At 39.4% G+C, this 21042-nt stretch overlaps 1 protein-coding gene across 1 annotated transcript in view; it reads left to right on the forward strand.

Annotated features, from left to right (window-relative positions):
• Nucleotides 1-21042, forward strand: part of ADIPOR2 (adiponectin receptor 2) — a 63623-nt gene that overhangs the window by 35910 nt on the left and 6671 nt on the right. Inside the window, exons 3-6 of the mRNA XM_019711300.3 lie at nt 11992-12111; nt 16259-16430; nt 19534-19720; nt 19852-20039. Coding sequence (XP_019566859.1) covers nt 11992-12111; nt 16259-16430; nt 19534-19720; nt 19852-20039 — 667 coding nt within the window. The remainder of the gene's footprint in view (nt 1-11991; nt 12112-16258; nt 16431-19533; nt 19721-19851; nt 20040-21042) is intronic.

Consider the following 21042-nt stretch of genomic DNA (forward strand, 5'->3'; position numbering starts at 1 on the left):
CCATCACCATATATTTGATGCATTTAAAGTTTTTGCTCATATGTGGTGTGTTATACCTGCTTACCTTCCATTGGACAAAGTAGTCAAGTGGCTGGGTCCAAAGACACCAACCTGGAGGGGAATTGTGTTGCTCTGTGAGTAAATAATTGAGAATGTTAATAATATATAATTAGCAACAATTTCTAAAGGAAAAAAAGCATTCCCTACCCCAGGATCTTTACACAGGTTATTATACTTCATGTAATAAATTCTCGGTGCTGAGTTTGATGCTGGTTGTTCCCCAAAGCATATTGGGTCATTTAAGCAATGAAAGCTTTTCTTCTGCTTCCTCTGGTTCTTCCTTGGCCTGTCCTCTCTATTCATTGCAACTTCTGTTCTACATTTAATCTATATACAGTACTGTCCCCTTGCTGCTGATTTCAGGGTTTTTAGTGTAGAATAATCACGGGAGCTAGAAAAGAAGGGGATAGAGTTAAAAAAAACTGCAATTTTGAGACCAAAATTAAAGACATAGTATTAATTTCATCAAGTGACTTGAAGAGTTCCATATACTGATTTTTTGTTTGTTTTTAGAGAAAGGATTCATTTCTTCTAATTTGCAGTTTTGAAGTAGAACTATCTGAACTGTTAGCAAGTAGAGTGTATCCTTCTAAATGATTCTAGTAATGCCTTAAATTTGTATGTAGCACTTTCATAGATACTATCTCATTTGCTTCTCAAAACTGCACTCTGAAATAGGAAGAACAGATACCTCTTTTTGAAAGTGGGTGAAAGTAGGATTTAGAAAGCTTAGAGTATTTGTGTAAGGTCACGTGGCTAAATGAGGCCATGTGCTAAATCTCCTGACTGCTCTTTCTGCCGAACAGAGCTGCCTCTGTGACACTTGGCACCAGACTGACTTCATGTTTCTCAATTCCAAACCCTGCCCCTGGGGGTTCATGTTGAGCCCAGAGGTTAGATTCAACCATTGGTACTTGTTTTTCGGAGGAATTGTAGCACACCTCATTTTCTGGTAAGCCAGGTTAATTTTGCTTCTTAGATACATTCTAACCTTCTAATGGATTTTCTGTTTATTTTGAAAGTAAATAAACCCAATGTAGCTTGGTGAAGTCCTTCACATTTCTAATGGTTTTGCATCATTTTCTTTGAGTATTTTTTCCCCTCTTTTTAAGATAGAGAACTGAACTAGGTTGCATAGGCTTTTAGAATAATATGGTGGTTTCCTTAGGCTCCCTAGTTGCATTAAATGCCAGTTGTGCATGGGATAAAAGTGTAATAGGAAAGGCAACAGGGATGTCTTTTTAAAATTATAACAAATTAAGTGAAATTTTGCATTTGTAAAAATAAGGTTTAAAGGTAGTTAGTTACCAGCAGGTTCCTTTAAGTCAGTGAATCTATTAGGAGTTTATTATCTGATCACCTGTGGCCCTTTAAAGAAGCTAAGTACAAATGTGAGAATTTCATTCCAGACCTCCTGAACCAGAATCTTTGGATCCTGGACATACGTATTTTTTTAAAGCTTCACAAGATGAATATGTTCATTCTTGTTTAATAACAAGTGCCTACAGTAATTAGTTCTGTTTTATTTAAAACGGTTAAAATATTAAAAACTTCCTGTGGGGGCAGAGCCCCAGAAAGTAGTTTCCAGGCTCTCGGCCTCACATAGACAGGTGCTGGCTCAGGTAGTAAATGGCCATCAACTGTGATTGCATGGCCATCAGCTGTGGCTAGTTGGCCGTCAGCTGTAACCAGTGAGCCATTGGTCACTAATATAACTGCTGTGGCTACGCTAGGAGAGAGGAGAGGAGAGAAAGAAGAATGGGGGCTAGCAAGAGGATGGCGGCTGGGCTGGCAAGCGTGGATGGCGGTTTGCGGACAGTGTGGATCCAGCCTCCAGTGAGAGTATAGTGCCGCCAGAGAGAATATAGTGGTATGACTCCCCTGCCTATGGCTCCGTGGGTGTTCCTTTTTGGCCTCACCATGTCCTGCGTTCTTGTATGGGGAGCGGGAGCAGAGACCCCGCAGGCCGCCCCCCACGACAAATGGCGCAGCGAGCAGGGTCTCCTGCACGACACTTCCCAGACACATGCTTTACAAAGGACACAGCAGGATTTTGGGTTCAGAGAGACCTGGATTTGAATCCCTGATCTCTCCTACGTCATCATTTCCCAGCTTTTTTTTTGTGTGGGAGGGTCCTTACAAGAAGGAACAACAAAAACCTTATTGAAGTATAATAAGCACACAGAAAAGTGCACATGTCATAAGTGGATACTGTGCCGGTTGGACACACCTGTGTAACCCACACTCCCAGAGGTCCCCCAACCCCCACACACAGCCTCCCGGTAGTCACTGCCTATTCTTCTCTCCCAAAGGTAACCATTATCCTGATTTCCAGTGGCACAGAGTGGTTTCGTCTGGTTTTGTTTATATAAAGTACCGTTCAGTACATACTCTTGTGAGTTTTTTCACATTTGTGAAATTGATGTGTTTACTTAGTGTAGCTGGAGATTGTTCATTTTCATAGCTCTATAGTATTTCTTTGTTTGACATTTGTACCACATTTCATTCTATTGTTGCTATATACCTGGAGTAAAATTGCTGGGCTAGAAATGACTCCTTTCCTCCTTTAAATATGAGAAACATTTAGCAGATTCCCGGCATGATAGTCCTATTTTTAATATTAGTTTGAAAAAATACTTGATCGAAATTAACTATGAATTTAGTTCATCTTGATTTGTATTTTGTAAATCCCTACAGCACCTGCCATGTTTCCCCAAAAATAAGACCTAGCCGGACAATCAGCTCTCGTGTGTCTTTTGGAGCAAAAATTAATATAAGACCTGGTCTTATTTTACTGTTACTATTATAGTAAAATAAGACCGGGTCTTATATTAATTTTTGACGCATTAGAGCTAATTGTCCGGTTAAGTCTTATTTCCTGGGAAACATGGTACATGTATTTAAAAAATAGTAGCACCTACATGTAAGATAATCTCATTAGGTTGGGAACCAAGGTACTACTTAGAGTTATGTAGCTTCCTTTTAGCTTCAATTTCTTCATTTACCGCACTTCATCTGGATTTCCACGCTATAAATTGGAGCTAGAAACACTCTTTTCAGAAGGTTGTTGTGAGGATTTGATTTTTAATTCATAAACGCAGTTAGTACAGTGTCTAACATGTCGTTACTACACAATAAATAGTAATTCTATTGCCCTGTCCTTCCTTTGTCATAGTACTCAGCTGGTGTAATGCAGTAAATCCTGGGAAACACATCCTAAACTTGCCCATGTATCTCAGCCACCCTGGACTTCAACAATATTTTCACAAAGGTGACTTCTAAAACCATCATCTTAGTACTGGCCTCTTTATTAATTGGACCTTTAACTGTTCCAAATTAAACTAATTTAGCCCACTCCCCGCCCCTACCAGCTTTTCCTTCTGACTTCCTAATTTCTGTTAGATAGTGCCAACTGTCTTTTAGGTCCCCAAACTGGGTTCCTAGAATGTCAGTGTCCACCTGACCACAAGTCATTTGCTTTAGTAGATGCACACATGCGTTTGTTCTTTCTGCAGATGGCTTTAGTTTCTTTACCGTGTGCTGGCATTATAGGAATACAGAGATAAGACATGTTTTTTACCCGTAAGCAGCTTACAGTCTAGTTGGAAAGACAGACAAATACGAGTACATTTGTGGTACTGGGTGCCTGTATGCACAGGGTACGTTGGGAGCAGCTCTTCTGCAGGTGGGGATCTGGGGAGGCAGAACTGGAGTTTCAGAGTTGGCCAAGAGAAAGGCAAGAGCAGATGTGAAGACTCAGAAGTAAGATAACATGATGCTTTCAGAGAATCGTGGTAATAATAATAGCTAACATGGACTGAGTATACATTGGGATATGCTGGTGTCTTAACCTATAAAATGTTCAGCGTAGCTAAAATAAACAATCAAGGGTACAAGGAAATAGAGGATTTGGTAGCAAGTAAACCTAGACCATTGGGGCCTGAAACCCAGATCTCTAGACTCCCCGTCCAATATTCTTCCATCGTCCAAAATTCTTTTGAAATGTGTAATGTGTGTTGGTTGAAGTCAATAGGCCATTGCTTCTATGCCTCTGAATCTAAAGCTTCGGCTCTTTTAACTGTGTTCGCTGGAGTTTATAAGTTAAGCATTTTGTAAGCTTCTTCAGACAAAACATAAAAGAGGCGTTTTAAAACAGGTTACCCTTATCCTTAGTTTTATGGCTTTACTTCACATCTGAGTTTTCAAGGTGTTAAGTCGAATAAAGAGAGCAGCCTTTGTGGTTGTCCCACTTTTTCTCTGCTCCAGATTCTTCATAAACGGGGGATTAGGATCCAACTTTTATTCGTTCAGCCTAGGAATTATTCTGTTGAACTGATTTATTTTAACCAAACATATATAAGAATGCCACTATTAGTTCATCATAAGAAAGCTAATTTATTAATAGACTCCTGCCTGCCAATCACTTCATTTTCTTTTCTTGAGGAAGTCTTAGGAAATTCAGTTAATATTAGAGAGAGTTGCTGTGTGAAAGTAAAAAAAAAAGGATGATTAAAAAAAAAAAAGCTTTTATTTATTTTAAGTGTGTTTTTTCAGGACCCATCAGCTCTAAGTTAGGTAGTTGTTTCAATCTAGTTGTGGAGTGTGCAGCTCACACTGGCTCATGTGGGGATCGAATCGGCAACCCCAGTGCTGTGAGCATTGTGCTCTAACCAACTGAGCTAAACAACCGCCCGTAAAACAGATGATTTTAAAAGATCTTTTCCATCAAGCTTTGATAGAGATAACTACGTTAAGTCCTCACTTAACGTCATTGATAGATTCTGCTACTTTAAGTGAAATGACGTGTAATGAAACCAATTTTATTATAAGCTAATTGATATAAACAAGAGTTACGTTCCTGCAGCATCTCATCAACATTATAATGAAATGACATTATTCGAGGACCTCCTGTGTTGTGTACAGGCTGAGTATGTTTCTAGGAAGGCCAAAATGAATGTTCATAAAGACTAGATATTATATTTATTCCATTGGACGAGAGCACGGTCATCAATGCTTACTCTTTCAGTTGTTTTTTTGTAGACATCTTAATTTTCACTAACCCTTGTGTTGGTATTTGTTAGCTATATTAGCTTGCAAATGCCTTTACTACACATTTCAGATTTCTAAATTTAAGACTGGATTCAACCTGTCAACTCTCCAAAAAGACCATCAGAATAAGCTGGTGCTCAAACTAAGCCAAGTTTATTATGCAGTAAGAGTGAGCATTGCCCTGAGTGAGTCCTAGTGGTGTTTAGAAAGGAGAGGTTATAGATGGAGATTTACAGGGTTTTGGGGTCGGGGTTCTAGTGGTTTAAGGCAGGTCTTTCAGTACAGAGAACAGATTGGCATTGGCCAGAAGTCAGTGATAGGATAGTTTAGGATTGGTGGAGTGAGTGTTAGAGCAGAGTTTGATAAGTGAGCAGGTTTGTGCAAATAGTAGATGTTTAGCATGATCCTTGACTAATCATGTCACTTCTTTGAAAGTCTATCCGTGACTGGTTATTGAACATGTTCTTCATTTAGTGTACAAGACAGGAGTGTATAGTTGTGTTGCTTTCCAGTAATAAACCTATGTAGCTTTTTATAAAAGTAATCAAAAGAGGGATAAAGATAAAAGTGAAGCAAAGATGTGAAAAAGATAATGCTGGAAGTTAAAAGTCAAATCCACCATAAATGGAATTGTAGAAGACATAGCCAATTGTGGGAATGTTGACGCTGCCACCATGGAGTGATTTTAGATTTTCAGCCAGAGGAACTTAGGAACAAGTATGCAGGAAAACTTGGCAACATAAATGAGTAGTGTTTTTGACAAAAAAGGATGAAGATGTCCAGAAGAAAAGTGATGCAGGCAAAAATGTCAAATTAAAGGAACTCAAAAATATTTCATGACACTGAAAGTGCAAAGAATAAAATGTTGAAAGCTGATTCAAACTTAGGAGTCTGACAGTTTGCCAAGGCACAGGAAAGATGCCCACTTGGTATTGGGAGTCACACAAGAAGGCGCAAGCGCTGTTCCAGTTACTCTTGGCAAGGTTTTTATGAATAAATAAGTAACTTTTAAAATATACCATACTATGTAAATACTAATTTTACTATTTTTTAATTTCCCTGTACATTTAAAATTGGCAGTTTTTAGTTTTGACAAAATTTTTTAAGCTCATGGAATAGTCATTTGGTTAAGATTGTTTTACGTGATGTGGGCTTGCGCAGTCATTTTTACTATCCTGCATTACCGTGCAAAGCAAGGTCTGCCTGTATGTGTTGTGGTTTTTTTGTCCAAATGTCTATTACCTACAAAATCAGGCAGTTTCATAACTAGGAAGCAGTACAAATAGAAAGAATAGAGTCTGAACTTTGGAATTATGTGGACTTCAGTTGAACTTCTGACTGGCATTTTCTAATTGTGTGACCTTGAACAAATCCCATACCCTCAGGTTCCTCTAAAATGGTACTGCTCAGTGAATACTTTAAAATGTTTTGAATGAATGCTGACCAGGTAGCCCTGACACGAGTAACCACTTATTAGTAAATAGCTCACTTATTTATTAGCACCCTTCACAGTGAAGTATCTGATAAAATATTTCTTTCTGATGTAAACACATAATACTGGGCCGTGGCATATATAATTTGAAGTGTGTAGACCCTCTCTTGTCATTTCTTTAGATCAGTTTCTCAACCACTGTAGTCATTTGGCTAGATAGTTATTTGTTGTGGGAACTGTCCTTTGCACTGTATGATGTTTAATAGCATCCTGGCCCCTCCTACAAGATAACCAGCAGCATTCCCCACACTTGCAACAAGTAAAAATGACCCCACAATTGACAGATGTTGGGAGGGGGCATGCAAAAATTGCTCCTAGTTGAGAACAACTCCTTTAGACTTTTAAAGTCTTTTCTTAATTTATTTCTCTCCTTTCCTGTTTCCCTTACTTAGTGTGGTCTTTTCTGTTGCCAAGTAGTTTTTAAATGCACATTTAATAATGCTCAGCTTGCTCCGCCTTTGTTATCATTTCAATGCTCACCTTTGCCTTCCAGATAAAGCCTAAAGCCCCTTAGTATCAGAAGCCTTTAAGGGGCTGGTTCCTACCCAACTGCACCTCCATTACTCCCCACATCCTAGTTTTTAAAAAACATTTTATTGGGATAATTTAAAAATACCCAAATCTTAAATGTATAGCACAGTGACACTACATATGTGTGACCACCACACGGATCAATATTCAGGCTATTTCCATCACTCAGAACTTCTCTTAGGCCCCTTTGCACAGTAAGTAATCCCTCTCCATCTCACCTCAGGTTACCATTGTTCTGACTTCTCCCAGGATAGTTTTACTTGTTGCTGAACTGACTACGGAATCATACGCTACACACATTATTCATGATCGGCTTCTTTCACTCAGCATGATTTTGCTACTTAACCATGCTGCCTGTGTGTCAGTAGTTTTTTTTTTTTTTTTTTTTTTTTTTTTACAGTTTTTTGTGTGTTGTTTTTTTACAGAGGAGTATTCCATTTTATATTATATATATGTATGTATATGTATATGTATCACACTTGTTTATTTTCTTGATAAGCAATTGAGCTGATTTTGGTTTTTGACTATTCTGAATAATGCTCCTATGGACCTCTTTACCTTCCTTCCTAAATTATTTTCTTAGTATGGTAAAATATATAACAAAATTTGCCCTTCTAAAATATATAACATAAAATTTGCCATTCTCACCACTTTTAAGTTGGTGAGCACTAATTCAGTGGCACGAATTACATTCTCAGTGTTGTGCAACCATTACCACTATTTACATTTTCATCTCCCCAAACAGAAACTCTGTACCTATTAAGGAATAGCTTTCATTCCCTCCTCCTTCCAGCCCAGCCCTTGTGAACTTCTAATGTACGTTCTGTCTCTATGAATTTGTCTGTTCTAGGTATTTCATAGGAGTGGAGTTGTACAATATTTGCCCTTTGTATGTGGCACAGTTCATTTAGCATAGTGTTTTCAAGGGTTCATCCATGTGGCGGTACATGTCAGAACTTCATTCCTTTTTATGACTGCGTAATATTCTATTGTATGTATACGACACATTTTATTTATCTGTTGTGTCATGCTTTTTCTTTCCTCTGTGCTTTTGGGTACTTGCTATTACCTTTACCTGTCTTGCCTTTCCCCTCTCCTGTCTGACTCTTGAATATATTTTTCAGGGCTTGGTTCAGATGTTACCTTTCTAGAAAACTTCCCAACACTGCCAGAGTTAAGTGTTTTCTCTATTTGCATCTAACCTTTTTCATACTGTTCACCAGCTCATTGCCTTAGTTACTTACATGTCATCTCCACTAGGTTGTGATACCTGCTTTAATGTTCTCAGTACCTGGTCCAGCATTATTATAATAAACACCATCATTTATGTGTTGCTTTCTGAGTCCTAAGCCCTATGATAGATTTTTTATGTATTATCTTTGATCCTTAAAACAGATGTGCAGTGTAGGTACAGTATTGTAAAATCCTTGCACAGATGAGGAAACTAATGCCTAGAGAGATTGTGTGAAATCTTGTCAGAGATTACAGAATTTATCAGTAGGCAATATTTATGTAGCATCAGACTCACTCTTAATTTGTCACGGCAAGCCACCTTTTCCTACAAAATGTTTGAGTAAATGAATAAACAGTATTTTGGCCCCTGGCTGCTGTTGGATCCAGACCATACATCCTATATTCTGGATGTACTTCTGTTTTCTTTCAACACACATGTATTAGCTCTGCTGAAGACACAAAGCTGTTCTTTCCCCAACAGCAGTGTCATTGTCGTCCCCGTCCCCCCCCCCACCCATGACTGGGAAGTTGAACCATTCACCTCTTTGCTGTAGACCTGTGTGGTGGGGAGGCGCCCCCTCTCGTTTCCTCAGCGACGTCTGTGATGTTAGCTTAGGCGTGTGGATGCCCTTTCTCGGGCTAGTGAGGCTGGCTGACCTTTTCCTGTCAGCAGTCCTCTGTGGATCCAGTTGCATTCACCTGGTATAGTCCAGAGTAACTGCTTGTAAGTATCCCAAAACTAACAGGTTTTACTTAGTTAGTACAGGAAACATTTAACTGTAGTGCTGTTTATGTGCTTATCTGTTGTTCTGTGGGAAATGCTGACACAATTTATTTGTACAAGAATTAAGATTAAATCCTTTTTTTTCCTCTGTGAAGAATCAGATGCATGTTAAACATGCATAAATATTTGAACCATTTTATATTCCATCTATAAATTTATATTTTATACTTTAAAATCAGTCTGCTAATCAGTCAAGCTGTTGTCTATTTTTCAGTTTTCATGGAATTTTATCATTTTTATTTTATATTTAATTAGGCACAATCCCGTTTAATTTTTTATTGAAAATCTTTTAAAACATTAATTTAGCCATTGTGTAAATATATAAAATATTGCACTGAGCTGTTCTGAGGGCCATGAGGAAGAAGGCAAACATAGACACTTAAAATCTAGTTTAGGAAATGATACACTAAAAATGTAGGATTCTCTTAAACATTAAATGAGACAGTATTTGTCAATACAACAAGAGCTGTAATCAGAGATTATATTAGTTGTCCAGTAAAGGGTACAGACTTTTAAGTGCTAAAGAAGTTCAGGAGAGGTAGTTGCTATGGGTTAGGTAGGGCGTACATTCTCTGGTGAAAATTACTTCTCATTTGCAGGGAGTGAAAAACTCTTCAATAATGTAATGCTTTGTAACCCTCCAAAGGGCCACGGCACATAAACAGATATATGTGTATCTGTGTTATTACAATTTTATGGGGACGGGAGAAGCAGTCCAAAAATGTTGGGGATGTAGAGGGGGGAAGGTGGCAACCATGAAAGAAAGGTTGAGGAAAGCTAGGCTGGGTAGTTAAGGAAGATTTTTAAATAAGAAATATGATGGGATGGGCATTGGAGGATAGATAAGTAAGTTTTAGGTAAGTAGAGAAGAGGGGAGGTGTTTTATTGGTAAGAGTGTAGAGAAGCAAGTTGAAGATAGTTTTCTTGGAGAACGTAATTTATAAAAAACTGAGGTTGGGTGTGTAGCATGTCTCACATGTTGCTTGATAGCCTTTAGTTGTTTAGTTGTCTTGAAAAGTGAAGAGTAGGAAAATCAAATCTTAGGATCTTTTTTTTTTTTTTAATAGATTTTATTGGGGAAGGGGAACAGGACTTTATTGGGGAACAGTGTGTACTTCCAGGCCTTTTTTCCAGGTCAAGTTGTTGTCCTTTCAATCTTAGTTGTGGAGGGCGCAGCTCAGCTCCAGGTCCAGTTGCCATTTTCTAGTTTCAGGGGGCACAGCCCACCATCCCTTGCGGGAGTCGAACCGGCAACCTTGTGGTTGAGAGGATGCATTCCAACCAACTGAGCCATCCAGGAGCTTCGGGGCAGTTCAGCTCAAGCTGCCGTGTTCAATCTTAGTTGCAGCGTCCCCTGGAGTGCCTTGCGGGACTCCACCATCCCTTGCGGGACTCAAGGAATTGAACTGGCAACCTTGTGGTTGAGAGGATACACTTCAACCAACTAAGCCATCCGGGAGGCAGCTCAGCTCAAGGTGCTGTGTTCAATCTTAGTTGCAGGGGGCGCTGCCCACCATCCCTTGTGGGACTTGAGGAGTTGAACTGGCAACCTTGTGGTTGAGAGCCCACTGGCCCATGTTGGAATCGAACCGGCAGACTTCAGAGTTAGGAGCATGGAACTCTAACCGCCTGAGCCACCGGGCCGGCCCGGATCTTTTTAAACATGTTTAAATTCAGGTGTTGTGGTCGATTACCTGTTGCCTCTGCATCTTCATCCTTTTCAGGTAGTTTCTGATGAGAGGTGGAGCGTCAGTTCATCATGCAGTCATGAGTGATGCTGTTTATCTAGCAGACTCTTCGTTAGAAATGGAATTACAGTTCTCTCGTGATGTCATTATGCACAGAATAGTAAATAAGTAATAAATAAAATTATTTACAGAATCACAGAACTTTAGAGAATGGAGAAGACTGTAGAGATGGTTTAGTTTAAACTCCTCCTTTTAGATAGAGATGAGAAAATTGAAGCTCAGAAAGGTTGAGAGACCTATATAAAGTCTCATCGATATTAGTTACGACTTGGATCTCCTGACTTCTATCTAGTCCACTGTCCTTCTCACAGTGTCATTCTGTCTAAACTAATGTGAAACTTGATCTGGAAACAAATGGTAATATTAGTGATTTATCCCCTAAGGTCTAACCAGATTGTCATATTTCCTTAAAGAATGTGGAAAGACAATGGGTGCTGGAGTTTTTTACTTTTCTGCGTTACTTGTTTTAACCTTGGGCAACTTATTTAACCTCTTTGCCTAATGTTCTTTATATGTTAAATTAGATAACTTATCTAATAAGGGGGTTGTCAGGTATAAAGCCCTTTCCTTTGTGCTTCACATAGTTTAAGAATTTAGTAAATTTTTTTCTTTTCCCCTAGAGCACTGACCACATTGTATTATGATTATTCATTTTATAACCAAGCGGGATTCTTCAGTGATTCCTGAACTTTACATATTTAATTATATTATATAGTCTATGAATATAATTCTTTTAAAAAAATAATTTTTAATTACAGTTGACACATTATTTTATCATGTACAACATTCATGAATATAATTCTTAAAAAACAAACAATTTAGTCGACCCCAGGAATTTGCTACTGAAACAAATATAGGAATGCTGTTGTTACAGTTCATTTGTCTATCAGAAAAGAAGTGAGTAACTATTCTTTGTGTTTTAATATTCTTAATTCTATAATAAACTGACTTTACTTCCTATATTGTTACTTGTCTTGGGCCTTGTTTTGACCTTAAGAGAATTTCATTATAATTTTTCCAGGAAAGTGTATCTGTTGATTGTTCCATGTGGCTCCTGATCTCTATCCCTGATTGTTGCTCTAATTGCCTTGCAGAGACCTGAGGAACACGAGCCCAATGATGAAGCCTGTCAGGAGGAGGAAGGGTTTATGGGTATGTCCCCTCTCTTACAAGCCCATCATGCTATGGAGCGAATGGAGGAGTTTGTGTGTAAGGTAAGATGGCAGTTTCTTGTCATTTCCATGCTGTGTGATTAGCCCTCTCAAGCAGAAACCTTTAAGGACAGTGGCAGTACCTTACCCTTTGGTTTGCATTGGGGATAATCTGTGGGAAAACAGAGACAGGAGCAATATCATGATTTTAACCCTGTTCGAGGCATAATGCATTTGCCTGCAGCAGCCATGATGTTTTGGGGAAGCTAGAACATCCAACTGGGAAACAAGTCTTTCCTGATGTATGTTAACAGACTAGAGATCTTACTGATCGTTTAGATAAGACAGGATGAACAAGATTGGGTGTGGTTGATGCCTGGAGATACTAAAATGCCGTCTCCAAGTCCCTTGAATCTATTCTGCTGTTTGACTGTGGTGGCAAATGTGCTACTCTTTCTTGGGGCCCTAGGGGTAATCAGAGTGCTCTTTAGATAGAAATTTCCCAGTTTTCATGCATGTCTAGTATTTTCAGTTTAACTGGTATATTTTCTGTCTCTAAGATTTTTCTTCCAATTCATTATCTGATTCGTTAGGACCTACTGTGGGGATAATTGGGGTTGCTTGCTTAGAGAAAATAGTCAGGGACACTAGTAAATTTATAATAATTTGCTTAATCTGATCATTCAGGGCCCTGGCAGGTATGATCTAAAGTCAACATAAGTCTGTTAATGTGTATATAAATTCATGTATTAAACATTTCTGGTGAACTCTTGATGATTTAGAGAGAAATTTTTGTGACTCAGCTTTTTCATGGGTTTTATGAAACCAAGACTTCATACATGTAGTCTTAGATCCTGAAAACTAAACTTAGGTGTTTTTGCATTCACAGTGACACTAGAAATAATCGGGGCCAATTAACTTAGAATGCTATACTTTGGACCAGAGGATGAGAAGAGAACATTATAATCTGAATACGATTTATTCCTTCCAAGATAAAGGGATGGGCGGGAGAGTGGCGGGGGAGGGGTATAAACATTTGTGGGTTTACTTAGAAGCCCAGGAAATTTTAATCAGTGTTTGAAAATTGGTGAAGAAAAAGTCAAGCAAAACACTAGATCCATTCTAGTGATGGCTGACTCAGGAGAATTAGCGCAGAAGGATACAAAAGATTTATTTTTTTCAAAAAGCAAGCTTGGTGTTAAATCTCTCAAAGTTGAGCATTTAGTGTCGGGGCCATTAGGGATTTTTAATATTTATGTATCAGTGGGGTACTGTAGCTAACTTGACTGCCGTTTTGTTCTCTTTCTGAACTAAGAGTAAAGAATAAAACAACTTTCAGTTTAACAGCTAATGGCAGAATAAATAGGGCTTTTTTTTCCCTGCAAACTATGATTTACTGAGGAAAAATGAGTGGGACACAAATATTGATAAACCATTCGCTTATCATCCCCTAGCAGTTTGTGCATGAGAACAAAAGGAAGAGGCGTCATGTTACACGGTGTTCTCTGGGGCTGCTCTCCCTGCCTGGCTATGAAAACCGTACTTGAAAACTAACCATGTCCAGTGACATGAGGATTCTGTTTCTGGTTTGGAAACAAGTAAACAGAGACAGTTTAAAATGGAGTGTCCTGTGGCCTTGCTGGTGTACTTTCCCTTTAAGAAAAGCTTTTCTTCTAGGAATAGGGGAAATCAAAACATTTTAGTCTTTATAGAGTGTCCAAGTTTGATCGTGGTCTCTTTTTTAAACAGTGTTTCTCCAGGGCCCATCAGCTCCAAGTCAGTTGTCCTTCAGTCTAGTTGTGGAGCTCTGTTTTCAATCTTAGTTGCCAGGGGTGCAGCCCACCATCCTGTGTGGGAATTGAACCGGCCACCCTGTTATTCAGAGCTTGCGTTCTAACCAGCTGAGCCATCTGGCTGCCCCTTGATCTCTTTTTTTTATTCAGCCTTCAGTTGCTGTTATTTCACCAGCATAGCCTGGCCCATATAGAAATAGGAGGTGTACTGTTTTTTAAAAAAGTGTTTTGTGCATTATATGGTCTAATACAAACCCAGTGGACCATTGCTAAGATGTTTGATTTAGGCAGGTTCTTTGTCAAGCTTATAAATCCACCTCTTCGTCCAAGCTGTGATCTGCTCTTTTTCCCCAGGTGGTAAGGATTCCTGTTAGAGTTGGCATTTGGCTGACTGCAAGTAGAGAATGAGGGTGCATTGTCTATTGAATATAACACTAATTCTGTATAATTAATTAGAAAGTACAACTCCCTGGCTCAGATTTTAGGCCACTAGAATGCTTAGACCCCTAGAAACAGTGAGGGGAATCACCCTGACATTACCTGTGCATATAGCTAGTAAGAAACTAGTTCTCTGTTCTCTGGGACTAGGGAAGGGGAGCACGCGAGCCTTCTGTCTGTGGTAACAGTACGTAGCTGAGCTGTGGTTGCCCACTGCGCGCCGCCGGGAGTGTGTAAGGACCGATGTGTCTTCCTCTTCCTCTCAGAAAATAAAATTCTCCCAAAGGAAAACTGAGCTGCAACATCTTGTAAGGTTAATCTCCTTTTAAGGTAACTGTCCTTTTAAACCTCACCAGGTTTCAATTAGATAAAAGAAATTGAGTATCTTGGTGTCTGTCTCTCTCTCTCCACAGTCCTATAGGAAGATGTCAGACAGCTGTTTGTACAAGTGGTGGTCATGTTAGCGGTAGGCATTACAAATCTAGTCTTTCGGCATTATTTTATTTTATTGGATATTAGGGACAAGCATAGAACGGCCAGAGGAGCACCCATAACCACAGGCCTCAGGTTTTGAGTTGGAAGGTGAGGAGGGAATGGGGGGATGGGTTAGAGAGAGTGGGTGAATTTTAAGAGAGTATTAAGAGGGCCATTTCTGTTCTTAAATTTAGTCCTCCCTTTGGAGTTACACATAGAACTGTCAGGAAGGATTCAGGAGAGCAAAGAATAGGAAAGTGTTGTGGACAGAAGGAATGGGCACAGTAGCTGGTAGCTCGCCGGGAATCTCTGTGAAGCACAGCAGAGACAGAACCCCGTTTGTGTGGCCAGCCATGTTGTTTGTCACAGGAACCCTGAGGAGCGCAGGGTAGGGTCAGTGAAGCTGAAGCCTGTAGGCCCACCGTGTGCCTGGTAGTTTTCCTTCCGTCTTTCTGGCTAGCAGGAGCAAGTTAGTGTAGGATTAGTTAGTGATCCTTGTGGTGTCAACTCTCTGCTGAGAGACTTAAAAGAAGCAGAGTACGGAGGTTGACAAACTTGCTGAGGAAGGGATACCAAACTCCTGCTCTGCTCCCTTTTCCTTTAGAGTCTGATGGGGGGAGGGACAATGAGGAAAAGGTAGAAAATGGGGGTGAGGGCAAAGGGGCTTGAAGGGCAGCGAAGGCTTAGCTTCCTTGCCATCTCACCAGTACCAGGAGGGGGTATTAGCCACAGATTCTCCAGTAGCCTCTGGGTCCATCAGGGTTAACCACCTGTGGGTGGAGGCTGGCCTTCGCTAACTCATTCATGAAGTCCTTTGGGTCATTCTGTTTGCTCCTCATAACTTTCTTACGAAGTAATTGAAGCACTATTATCCTCATTTTATAAATGAGGAAACTGGCTTGGTGATTTTGTGACTCAAGCTCGTTCAACTAGTTAATGACAGATCCAAGGTTTTCTGACTCCTACACTCTTTCTTTCCTGCTTAATGTTTGCTGTGGTAGGACGAGAAGAGAGTAAAGGGAGGAGGAGAGATTTTAGCAAAAGGCACAAAAGTATGATTCTGTGTACTTTTTCCACCCATAGGAATGTTAAGTTTAAAAATGGTCGTATTTAATATCAAAGGGATTTCTCAGAGGTAAAGTCTATTGTGAAGGATAAAGAAGGGGAGTCTGTGGATGAGACTCTGGACTCCTCACCCCACTTTTAGCCAGACTGAAACAAGTTGGAAATCACTCTCAAGGGCATGCTCTATAAGTTCACTTGCCTGTTGTCCCTTTTACTAAGAAAAGTTCTCATTTAAAACATATCTTTTTTGATCAATCTGTTTTTTTAAAAACTCAGAATATAGGATGTTATACATTTTGAATGTGTTTGTCTTTCTAAAAGTAAATTATATTTCTCATAAGAAGATGTAAGAGATTGTGATAAGAGATTGTTATTTGGTACCCGAGTAGCTAAACCGACAATTAAAGCCCCCAAGGTATTTGGTAACGTTCTTCTTCCAGGTTTGGGAAGGTCGATGGCGAGTAATCCCTCATGACGTGCTCCCAGACTGGCTCAAGGATAACGACTTCCTCCTACACGGACACCGGCCCCCAATGCCTTCTTTCCGGGCCTGTTTCAAGAGCATTTTCAGAATACATACGGAGACAGGCAACATCTGGACACATCTCTTAGGTATGTGATATCCATGGTGGAATGAGTTGGTCATTCTCTTTATTTCCCATAAAGTTGGTGGTAAAGATGGAAGTTTAAAGTGTATTTGGGATTTGCCCTTTTGATTTCTGAATTTCTAATGATGCAGTTTCACTGATTTACTCTGTGGTTATCCTAGTTCGCAGTATGATTTTATTATAGCTAAGTCATATTTTTCTCTACTAGGTTTTCAGACAGTGTCTGAATGAGGTCAAGGGAAAGGTGCCATACAAAATGTGGTATAATATGGTCAGGAACAGTGAGGGGAAGGTAGTTATTTATTTAACAGAAGTAAGCTGGTTTTTCAAAGTCGTTACTTAGGATATTCATAATTTCAGTTTGGCTTGAAGTAGAATGTGATGTGTAATATTTTTTTCCATCACGATTGTATATTAAAGAAGGAATATAATGAGGGAAAGAATAATCTTTTCAACAAATGGTACTGGGGGAAACTGAATAGCTACATGTTAAAGAATGAAATGGACTTCTACCTCATACTATATAAAAATATACCAAATGAATCAAAGACCTAATCATAAAGAATTAAAACTATAAAACGATTAGGAGAAAACATAGATATAAATCTTTGTGACCTTGGGTTAGGTTACAGTTTCTTAGAACTGACATATGCAACCAAATGAAAAATGGATAAATTGGGACTTCATTAAAATTAATAATTTTGTATGTAAAAGGACATAATCAAGAAAGTGAAAAGCTAACCCACAGGATAGGAGAAAATATTTGCGGAACGTGTATCTGAAAAGGGTATGGTAAAGAACTCATATAACTAAACAGTAAAAAGACAACCCAATCAAAAAAAAAATGAGTAAAGCATCTAAATAGATCTTCAAAGAAGATCTACAAATGGCCAGTAAACACATGAAAAGTTGCTCAACATCATTAGTCATTTTGGGAAATGCAAACGAATACTTTGAGAAATGGAGTGAAATACTACTTCACACTCACTAGACTGTCTGTAATCAAGAAAATGGAAAACAACAAATCTTGGCCAGGATGTGAAAAAATAACAACTTTCATAGACTGTTGGTGGGAATGTGAAATGGTGCAGCTCCTATGGAAAACAGCTTGGTAATTCCTCAAATAGTTAACAGAGTTACCAGCAATTCTCTTCCTTAGGGATATAATGAAGAGAATTGAAAACATGTTCACAGATAAACGAGTGCACAAATGTTTTTGGCAACATTATTTATAATAGCCAGAAAGTGGAAACAACCCAAATATCTGTCAACTGATGAATGGACAAATAAAATGTGGTATGTCCACATATATGAAATATTATATGATATTGATACATGCTACAACATGAGTGAGCCTTGAAAATACTATGCTAAGTGGAAGAAGCCAGACCAAAAGGCCTCATATTATATGACCTATATACATGAAATGCCCAGAATGGGGGAAAATCCAGAGACAGAAAGGAGGTTAGTAGTTTTCTAGGGTGGGGATTGGAGGAAGGGCGATGACTGGAACAGGCATAGGGCTTCTTTGGGGGGTGATGAAAATGTTCTGGAATTGAATGGTAGTGATGGTTGCACAATCTTGTAAATACAGAGTTCCCCAATATCCGAGGGGGATATGTTCTAAAACCCCCAGTGGACGCCTGAAACCACAGATAGTACCGAACCCTATATACCGGGGGTGCCAAAAAATGTATACAAGTGACACTTTGGTCAGTGTTGCTCAATCAGAAGTGTCTGGACGCTGATGGTAACACTTTGAGCACCTCTTGTAATTGCAGAAGTCAAACGTGACTTGTAGTCATTTTTGTTACCAGCATATATTGAGTATTACAATTAATACAGTGTTTTCCTTTCTTAAAATGTGTACACATTTTTTTGGCACCCTCTGTATATACTGTTTTCCCTATACATACGTACCTATGATAAAGTTTAATTTATATATCAGGCACAGTAAGAGATTGACAACAAAAACTAACAACAAAATAAAAACAATTATAACAATATATGATAATAAGTTATGTGAATGTGATCTCGGGCCCGCCCGCCCCCCCCATAATGGATCTGATTACTGAGACAGCTACTAAATGACTAACAGGCAGGTAGCATATGCACACTGGAGAAAGGGTTGATTCACGTCCTGGTTGGGACGGCGTGAGAGTTCATCACACTACTCAGTGCATAATTCAAAACTCACGAATTGTTTGTTTCTGGACTGTTTTTATTTAATATTTCAGACTGCTGTTGACCATGGGTAACTGAACCATGGAAAGCGAAACTGTGGGTAAGGGTAGGGGGGGACTGTTGTATACTAAATAATTTCTGGCCTCACCCCATTTGGCTTGTACTTCACATTTGATTTCCACTGTGCTCCCATATTCCTACCTGCTAGTACAGTGAGAATAGAATAGACTATGAAATCAAGTTCATGGTCACTTCTAACTCCAGGGTAAACATTCTATTAAATGAATCAAACAGAATCATTTAGCAAATGTCTAAATTCTTAATTTAGGTGCCTTCCTGTGTTAGGTGGCCCTTCCCTAAGCAATAAGAACATCTTACTGTGTCAAAAAGTTTAAAAGCTGGTTATGAACTAGACTGAGTAGGCATTTACTGTCCTTAATTCTTCAATCTATTGGGCCAGTTAGGACCACAGAAGCATAAGGTGCCCTGACAACTTCTTCGCAGGGTTTGGAGGTATTGGAATTCACTGCAAAAGCAAACACAAAATGGACTTTAAGAGCTGGGCTCCAGCATATGTGTCAAAAACTTTATAACTGAAATTTCATACTAGATCTAGAAGTAGAAGTGGACTGACGTAGTCTTCTAAGAAGTAGCATTGTCTGGTTTGTTTTTGGATTACACTCGTTAGATAAATAAGTCATTATATTCTGTATACTTAGTTTCTGAATCTGAGGAGTATATGATACCAACAGTGTTTGAAATAGCCAAAATTTTGGATAAGCTTCAGTATTTAGAAAATTTTTCTAATGGAACTTTCGATCCAGGTATCATTGTGATTGTGAAGGATTGACAACATACTCAACATATAACACTGTCTCTTCAAAAGGATAATCTCTTCTCTCTCCCTGATACTCTTTTCCTAGGTTGTGTATTCTTCCTGTGCCTCGGGATCTTTTATATGTTTCGCCCAAACATCTCCTTTGTGGCTCCTTTGCAAGAGAAGGTGGTCTTTGGATTATTCTTCTTGGGGGCCATTCTCTGCCTTTCCTTTTCATGGCTCTTCCACACAGTCTACTGCCACTCAGAAGGGGTCTCCCGACTCTTCTCTAAGTAAGTATCTGTAAGGTCCATATTTTGATCAATAATTTAGAGTTACGGCTAGCTCTGGTTATGGGGAAAGAATTGAGACATGCAGTGAGCAGTCATTTTTAACACTGAATGGCTTTGTGTTCCTTTCCTAGACTGGATTACTCTGGCATTGCTCTTCTGATCATGGGGAGTTTTGTTCCGTGGCTGTATTACTCTTTCTACTGCAACCCACAGCCTTGCTTCATCTACTTGATTGTCATCTGTGTGCTGGGCATCGCGGCCATTATCGTCTCCCAGTGGGACATGTTTGCCACCCCACAGTATCGCGGAGTAAGAGCAGGTAAGGGCATGTGGAGGGTTTACATTGGCCATTTAGTTATTTATCAGTCATTTAGTAAAGGTCCACATTTGCCAAACATTATGCTTTACACTTGTGATGCAAAGAGAATCAATCACAGTTCCTGTTCTTGAGGTGTTTGTGATGTAAAACTGTTCATTTGTGTCTTAAAGCATTGGAGGTGAGTTGTGTGAGCTGATGTGTAGTTTACTTTAGTGTGTGGCCATGCTCTCTGGTGAGACAGGGCTCTGTAACCCTTGTAACATTAATGATTCTGTTAACTCTCTGTTTGAAGTGTCCTTTTCTGTAGTGATTTTTTTCTTTTTTTTTTCCTTTGTATTTTCATTTTAAAGTTTGTAATCTGCTTAAGTAAGTAAGGCTTCCCTTCATACTGATTGTGTTCTACTAAATTAGGCACCGTGCATCTCTTCTGATGTAGCATGAAGAGGCCTTTTATGTTTAGGGGAAAGTCTGTGTAGCCAGAGAGCCTATGGAAAGCCACAGCCTCCGAGTGCCTTGGTTGAGCCTTGCTGTAGGAGGACGGGCTTTACCGACATGTGTTTGTCTCCCCGGGGACTCGGGCATCCTTAGAGCCAGGGCTGTGTCTTGAATTTTCTATCCCTACCATCAAAGCTGGTGCCTACTGACAATGAACAAGAGTATTATTAAAAGGAGTATTTTTCCTTTCAAAAAATCAATTTAGTATTAAAATCCAAGCCGTGGTTCGTGTGCAGTTACCCAGCCGGTTATAAGTTAGAGTTCACTTCATGTAATGATCGCATTGCAACATGCCCCCCTCTTCCCTTTCGAAGTGTTGCTGTGAGGAAACGAGCAGTGCTCACGGTTGACTTTCATTCTACTTCACTGTGGTAGTAAGCCTGCTCAAGCATGAAAGGTAAGAGGTCTTTGCTGAGCAGCACTGGACACCCTGCTCTTTGTACACACCAGAAGGACCGAGTTCCTGAGCTCTGCCCTAGAGAACGCCAGGCCAGACCTCCGCAGCTTT

This window comes from Rhinolophus sinicus, chromosome 1 (assembly GCF_057876585.1).
Source record: "Rhinolophus sinicus isolate RSI-liver-muscle chromosome 1, RSI-T2T, whole genome shotgun sequence".
Classification (NCBI taxonomy): Eukaryota; Metazoa; Chordata; class Mammalia; order Chiroptera; family Rhinolophidae; genus Rhinolophus; species Rhinolophus sinicus.